Genomic DNA, 8,067 nt, shown 5'->3' with positions numbered 1-8,067 from the left:
TGAGGAATGGCTGCCAGGGGGCTTTGAATGTACTCATTCGAAGTTTGTATCTGTACCAGCAGCTATACAATTTGCATGCCATGAACCAGTTGGCAGGTATAGACAATGAACCTGGCATTATGAATATCAAGGTTGGGAGCAGGTGGGGAAACTGGGATTTGAGAGGCCAGCAAGGAGGAGTTTGCAATGTTCTGAAGGGTTTTGGTGATCAGAAAAGAACAGGTCAGCTGGGTGCAGTGGCTCATGCCTATAATCCCTGCACTCTGGAGGGCCGAGGCAGGCAGGTTCCTTGAGTCCAGGAGCTCAAGACCAGCCTGGGCAACATGGCGAAACCTCCATCTCTACTAAAAATGCAAAAAAAAAAAAAAAAATTCAGGAGTGGTGGTGCTCACCTGCAGCCCCAGCTACTCAGGAGGCTGAGGTGAGGATCATCTGAGCCCAGGGAGTTGAGGCTGCAGTGAGCTGTGATGGCCCCACTGCACTCCAGCCTGGGCAACAAGAGTGAGACCCTGTCTCAATAAAAAACAAAAAATGAAAAAACAAAAACAAAAACAAAATGTCAATGTGTATGACCTTTACAGAGGAAGAAGCAGATCATTTTGATTACATTTAGACAGTGGTTGATGTAAGGGGCAGAGGGCAAGACATCTTGGTCATCTTGAGGTTTGTGGCTCAGAAAAATCAAGGAGTTCTGTTTCCCCAGTTTCAAATGGGAAAAGGACAGGTATATATACTACCAGAAGCTGAGATGGAATGGAGTCACTTAAAGAGAGGTGATAGTTTCCCTTGGGAACATAGTGGGCTTAGAACACAGCTCAGGGTCCAGAGGAAGTTCAGGTTAGGGCGTGGTAGAGGAGACACTAAGCACTCATCAACAACCAATCAGAGAAATGCTAGGACTCTGGATGCTGGGGACTTGGAGCTGGGAAAGGGTGATGGGTGATAATGAACCCCAAAGAGAGGTGGAGGAAGGAATCTGGAGGCGGGAGCCTTAGACTTGGCCCTGCCCAAGTGGTTGGTGCGTTTGGTGAGAGAACTTTCAGCAGTGTCCCTGAGAACTTTGAGCAGGGACTGAGGACATCTTTCCTTGGATGGAAGTAATGGGAAGAGCAAAGGAAAGGGGAGTGGTTTTGCTTCCTCATATATTCTCCCTCCTTCTCTTACTAGGGCCTTCTTAGCTCCTTTGCCAGCCAAGTGTCACATGTGGATTGGTATTAAGGAGAATGCATTAAGTGACCCCGGTGATGTTTTCAGAAGAGAGGAGGCCCACTCCTGTTGATTTGGTTCCTCTCTTCTTGCTCCCTCCTATGTATACCCTGCCTGTTTCTTTTGGGCCTTCCTGGGGGTATCTATTCTCCAAAATCATCCCCTCAAGCTACGGTTGTGTGTTATGAGTCACCTTGCCACTCACTCTGAAGCTCTCATATGAAAGCAGAGCAGGAGAGAGAGGAAGGATCTGAGCTTGAGTCCTAATTCCCATAACAGTCATGTGACTTTGGGCAAGTCACTTAAACTCACTGAGTCTCAGTTTCTTTATCTAGACAGTGAGGGCAAAGAGCATGTCCTTCATATGGGTATTGTGCAGATGACACGAGATCATGGCTACAGCATAGGCCTGGCAATGACAGGGTGCTCAAGGATATTCAGGGGGTCAGCAAAACAGCCCCTACTGGGTGAGGGGCCTCTCCCACCCAGTCCGTTTATACTCAGTCAGACACCAAGTTTATTTTTAGAAAAACAGAGCAAAGTTTATTGAAATTTCAAGCTACATTTGAAACATCAAAATCCAAATCCTGGAACCATACATCAGGATAAGGTGTCAAAAAGTGGAAAGTGTTCACTCTCACAAAACCCGCTACAGACAAGCTTTCTGGCACACCTCCCAGGCTCCATTGGATCAAGCCATTCCCTTGTTCATCCCTCATCCACAGTAGGACACCATCCTTCTGTTCACTTGAAAGTTTTCCACAATAATTACAAAACAAAACAAAACAAAACAAAAAACGTTTTCAAATGACACTGTGAAGCCCAAACTGATCTTCTCTCAACCCCATTCTATGTAGTCAGCACCAGTGAATGGTGGGTTTGGCATTCAAAAGAGGACTTCACGTTTCAGTGGACAGCTGGGGAAAGGGTTGCAGCAGCAAGGCATCCGTGGCCGCATTCAGAGCCTGGCCCCTCTCCTTGCCTTTACTCTCTTACTTAACCTAAAGGACAAACTGGGTCAACTTGGTAAATGAACACAGTCAAAGACTTAGCCATAAGAGGTAAGGGACCAGTCAATATTCCCAAGGCTGGTTAGGCCCTTCAACATGTAGGTGGATGTGTATATGTATACATCGCTACACTAAGATACAGATCTAGCCCTATGGGTATATATACGCATTTATGGCTATATAGAAAAACTATGCCAATACTAACCAAACAGAACTTTGTAAGCGGTCATCCCAAAGCTGTAATCCCACACTGGGCTGTGCACAAAGCCATGCATTATACCATATTAACCAACAGAAGGCTGACTTGGCTCAATCTCTCCCATCTGTGTCCCCTGCCTTCATGAAGCAGGGGAGAAGAGAGAGGTTGTCTCTGCTTAAAACAAGTGGCTTCTTCATAGGAACAGTCATTGTCAGGTGAAGCTGTTGAAGATGTCCATGGAAATGAGAACAGACCCCTTAAACTTTCTGGAGCAAACTGGTGTCACACCCCAAACTACCCTTCTCCTTTCCCAGTTGCAGCTAAGTTGCTCAGGCCCTGGGAGCCCCCAGGGCGCAGTAGCATTAGAGGCTCACTGGCTTGGTGTTACTAGGCCCCATGCAACTCAGCCTCCAGAGACCTGCTTTTGTCAGGGGGGTCTGTCACTGGAGTGGACCCAGGTGGCCATGTCCTTAGGACATCTCTTGGCACCAGCTATGCTAGGTGTAAAGTTCTCCTCGTGAGATGACGCTTGGGGAGCCAAAAACAAACTGGAAAGAACTAGGTAAAACAAGTTTAGTGGCTCTGCCCACCCTGAGGACAGAGCCACTTACACCGCAGAACCACCAGGAGCCTCGGGCACTTGTGGGGATTCGGGAGCTGGCTCTTCAGGGCTCAGACAGGACTGGAACTTCTCCAGCTGCTCTGGGCTTGCCAGGGTCTTCAACAGCGTGTTCTCACGCTCTAGCTGGGAGTTCTTCTCCACCAGCTCTCGGATCTGCTCCTTTAGGATCTCCACCTCCTCTCTCACAGCATACATCAGATGATTCTTCACCAGATCCTGCCAATGAGGGAATCATAACAAAGCCATTCCTTAGCCATCATGGCCCCTCTGCAGCACCTTTGCTCTGCCATTGGTGCGCCTGTGCTGTCCTTAATGCCAGAGCCCTCCAGCGTTCCCTCAGTGAACTGGTCTGGCAAGTCCAATTCCTCGTTCACCTTTCTCTAAAGCACTTAACTTTCATTCAGGAGAGCTACATGATTTGACTCATGCTGGAGTTGAGAGTCCGCTTTGAACTAGATAGGTTCTCCCCTCCAAGTTTCCAATGACTTTCAAAGCTGGCTGCTGAGGGGCCTTTGGGATGACACTTCTGCTGGTTGCCGGTGGTTTGCTATGTCCCCCATTTTACATAAGCCCCTGCTGCTGCTGATCCAGATCTGGGGGAAGGGGAGACCTGCAATGCATCCCATACTGTTTGTCTGCTGTGCAAATCTTAACCAAGAAAATAAAATTGGCTATTTTGGAGTCTCCACCCCTCCATATGACCCAGCACATTGAATTGCAGCTGTCCTGCAGCCGGCCAGTTAGCATGCAGGACATTGGCCTTGGGGAAAGGTACAGAACTGCCGCATCCTCTCTGAATTTGATGACTGCAATGAGGGCAGGGAAGGTGTCCTTAAGATCCAGGGCACAATTAAGTGGCTCCCAACTGCTGAAGTCCTAACCCTCTGCAGCCATTGTGGCTGCTCCTTGGAGTATGACCTCTACCTGGTAAGGAGAGGGACAGGGGTGGGGTGCTTCGCTTCCTGTTTCCACCCAACTCCTGACCCCAGTCCAGGCTCTGCAGAGGCACTGCAGTGCTGTTGCATCCAATGAGCTCTGCCCCTTGCCAGTTGCACGATGCACACAAATGCAAGAATCTGAGCTCCCTGCCCAGCAACAGGCGCAGAAGAGAGTCAGAGCCTGCTGCAAAGACCTGAGATGGAGGAGAGAGGAAGAAAGGAGGGAGCCCGGGAAGGGAAGACTGGAAATGCCCTAAAAGGTGTCACTGTAATCAGACTCCACCTCCAGTGGGGATAGGAGGCAGGCTGTCAGCTTCCTCAGGGTTTTGGCTAACGGCTTTTTCACCCATTCCCTGAATCCTGCCCAGAGTTACATAAGCAGCAGCTAAGTCAGGGGATGAGAATGACGCAGTGTTGCCACTCACCATGGCCTGTTCGATCTTGTTGTCTATGGCCACCACGCTGGCTCCGGAGGCACTGCCAAGACAAAAAGCAAAGCGACCCATTACCCACTCGGTTCTACTCTGAGTACATGGCAGTTGTAGCCAAAGTCCTCCACCTGCCTTGGCTCTTCCTCTCTCTCTGTCTTTCTCGCCTCCCTGGCCCAGAGTTCCGGACAGTTTGTCCCCAGATCCTTCCTTAGCCCCTGCAGGAAGCTGCATCTCCTCATCGAGGCCGGCTCAGCGCTGCTACCGCCGCCCCGAGTTCCGCCCCGAGTTCCAACCGATCGGAGCTGCGTGCCAGTCCTGGGGCGCACAGGCCACCGTGGCCTGCTCGGACGATATGCAAACAATGGGGGGTGCGACCCGGGGAGTCCCCCACCGCCGGCCTACAAGGTCCTGGGCAAACCTACCCGGCTCTAAAGCTAGCTAGGAATTCCTTCTCGGCTGGTAAGCTTCCGGCCTTCTCCCAAGCGGCGCACGGCACTCGGCCAGCCCCCTGCCCAGCCCTGCCTGGCCCTGCCCGCCGCCCCTCTGCCTCCGGCTGCCTCTGCGGCTGCAGCAGCTCGTTTTCACGGCGCAGGGACGCTTCGACGACGGATCCCAGAGCGGCGGTGACCCCCCCTTCCTACGTCCCCTACCCCCGCCCCTTCCCAGGATGCTGCACCGCGGGGAACGGGGACCAGCGGCGCACAGCTCGCTCAGAGATCGGGCTGGTGGCCCAGCTCTGGCCGGCGCCCCGGCTCGGTGGGCTCCAGAGTCAGCGGTTACCTGTTGTCCAGCTTAACGGAAACCACATCCCCTCCAAGCAGGGAAGAGAAGAAGGAGATGGAGAAATTGTGCAGCTGATAGACCGCCACCTCCATGGGGGTCTGATACATTTCGGTGTTCATGACTCGGGCTGCTGGGGAGCTCTGGCCGGGTTTCCTGCCGTGCTGGGCTGCTGGGCGGCTGCTGGCAGGCTGCGCTGGGCTGGGCTCTGCGCTTGTGTCCGGCCCTGAGGCTAGGAGCGGGACGAAGGCTGCAGAACGAACCCAAAGCCAGGCAGGCGCTCCAGCTGGAGTGGAAGGGAAGTGACTCGAGGGGTGTCACCTCGTGTGTCACAAACTCCACGGCCGCCAGTCCAACCCAGACTCGGAGATATTTTGGCTCCTGCTTCTTTATATAGGAGGAGCCGGCTGCGTCACATGGCGTCAGGGGCCATGCAAATGAGTCCTGTACCGGCTTTGTGGCCCAGTTAAACCACATCCCCTCCCTGAACCTTAGGCTGAGACTGTAAACAGTTCAGCGCTTTCTTGTACCAACTGGCATCTCCAAAGAGGGCTCTGGAGACTGATAAAAACCAAACTGGAGCTGATTTCTACAGAAATAATAAACACAAATGCCCTAACAAGAGGCAGAGGGCATTCAGTAGAGAACAGCGCTAGTTTGAAAAGCTCTTCTTCAGGTGGCATCCAGCATGCCCCCATGGCTTTACATGCTCTCCTATGTCATACTCCCTGACACCCACCCTCACCATCACGGCCTCACCTTCTTCCCAGTCACTGCCCTCTCAGTCTCTCCCCTGCACACATACTTTGTCACCTGCACATTCACTTTCTAATCAACCCAGCTTTCCCCTCACCAGCCAGCTGGCATGCCGACCTGCCCTAAACCCCAGCACTCATCCACTTGCCCCTTCCTCTGAATGTTCAGGTGTGGGAGTACTTGTCTGTGGACTGGCACATGTACAGGTCTGTGACATGCATGTAATGCATGCACAGGTCCACTCTAATCTACAGATGCATATGTATGGTGTGCGGGAGCTGAGGTGAGTGAATGAACATGTATGGGAGAGCAGCTAGGTGGGTGACAGAGGAGGTGAGGAGGAGACAGGGTATAGGAGTGAACACTGGAGTGACCACAAGATGCTAGCCCTTTTCTCTTTGGTATACCACATTCTACTCTTCAAAGAAAATACATTAAACATTATCCAGGATCCCGTGTCTCTATTTTTTAAAAACAAAACTTTGTTACTTTTCTTTAAAAAAGTGAATGACAACACTCTAAACCAAAGGTATAAATATATATAAACAATCCCAGGAAAACACCTGCCCTGTGATGGGCCCAGCCATGCACAGCATTAGAGGGTACTTCAGGAAAAACAGACTCCAAACCACAAACTAGATGAGGTGATTGTTCCATAATAAAAGTTACACGTTTCCATTAAAACGTATTTTCTTTATATTCAGCCTAAAGCTGAGGGGGAAAAAAAAAAAACAAAAGCACCAGAGACTTGAGGTCCTTTTCTTCCGCTCCTTCCTGAGTGAGGCCACCTGGTGGACAGAAGCAGGATTGCCACCAGAAGGAGCAAGAGGGGCAGGGACAGGTGATGCAACCGGGAATATTATTTACACAAACTCAGGACCAAAGGAGAACACTGGGTTCCACCACATATACAATAGTTTGGATGAAGTTACGGCCAGTACCCATGAATCAGTGCTCCACAGGCTGTGGTCCAAAGAAAGATCCTAATGCAATCATGCTATTGGAAAAGTACTGGGGCCTCTTATCAGCAAAGAAGGTAATTATTATTTGCTTCAGGACATTTATCTTAACCAGGTGCCTGGCACCAACACCCTGGCCAAGGCCCCAGCCAAGCTCAGTCTGAAGACCTTGATTTCCTCCCGGCTTCCAGGGCAGTTATGCCACTGAACAGCCAACATTTTTGGCTATGGTGTGGTGCTCTATTGGTGGATTCCAGTGGTGATAATATGTGTACAAGAGCCATTATATTGCAAAGTGCTGACCAATAAACTAAGTAAATCTGCTGCACTAGCCCGGGATGGTGTTTTTCTTCATCTTACTTTAGGTAGGAGACAATCCCGATCTCAGGACATTCCGTTAACTTTAAGACACAAGCTCTCTGAACACGACGTTTGCACTAAGACAAGTGTAGTAGACAGAACAAAGTGCAGACTATACTTATGGATCATCAAGAACATTTGTTGAAAAAAACCCTCTTAAATCAGGAGTTTAACTGGTATCGGAATTCCCTGATATATTAGTATTAATTTGCTCTCCGCACTGCATAGAGAGTTTTTTTGGTCCAGAAAGTCTCCGAGCTGACCTTTCGCTGGCTTGTTAATTTTTCCTCAACTATTGCTTTCCCCTCCCCTCAAGATTCCAAAGAAGATGATGAGAAGAAAAGGGGACAGAGAAATAAGCTGGGCTAGCAGGGGAAAAACACCACCAGGAAAACAGGGCACAGGACAGAAGTAAAACAGCTCCTTCAACAGGGACTCCCTTATGTGAAGACAGAGGCAGAGAATCCAGGGGGCATGGGAAGGGAAGGCAAAAGGGTTAAGGTTCCCAGCAAAGCTGCATTTGAATTGATCATTAATTTGTCTAGGGCCATACCTCCCTGAACACACCTGATCTCATCTGAGTTGTTCATTAGTTGTACTTCAATTATGAAAGCAAACTGAGTCTGAGACTCACTGACAATTGTAGTTACTATTAATATAGCATCAGCTATGGGCAGACACTGTCCTGGCTGCACCACCAGCGCCAAGGTATAGGCACTGTCACTATCATTTTACAGATGAAGAAATCAACGGTCTGAGAGGCTACCTTGCCCAAGGCAGCAAAGGTAATAATTACAGAGCTGAAA

At 50.2% G+C, this 8,067-nt stretch overlaps 1 protein-coding gene across 7 annotated transcripts in view; it reads right to left on the bottom strand.

Moving 5' to 3' along the window:
- Positions 1-1,722: 1,722 nt before the first annotated feature.
- TSC22D3 (TSC22 domain family member 3) overlaps positions 1,723-8,067 on the bottom strand; it is a 63,933-nt gene continuing 57,588 nt past the window's right edge. For 6 of the 7 annotated variants that reach the window (XM_033201836.1, XM_033201837.1, XM_033201835.1 and 3 more), the window contains 2 exons: positions 4,401-4,452; positions 1,723-3,253 (listed from right to left, as the gene is read on the bottom strand). In XM_033201836.1, the coding sequence (XP_033057727.1) occupies positions 3,023-3,253; positions 4,401-4,452 (283 nt within the window). In that variant the 3' untranslated portion in view covers positions 1,723-3,022. Of the gene's footprint in view, positions 3,254-4,400; positions 4,453-5,186; positions 5,620-8,067 lie in introns of those variants that run through there. The other variant, XM_033201838.1, reaches the window with a different exon arrangement.

This window comes from Trachypithecus francoisi, unplaced genomic scaffold (genome assembly GCF_009764315.1).
Source record: "Trachypithecus francoisi isolate TF-2019V2 unplaced genomic scaffold, Tfra_2.0 Lachesis_group6, whole genome shotgun sequence".
In the NCBI taxonomy this organism is placed as follows: Eukaryota; Metazoa; Chordata; class Mammalia; order Primates; family Cercopithecidae; genus Trachypithecus; species Trachypithecus francoisi.
This window is presented reverse-complemented; position numbering and strand designations above follow the sequence as displayed.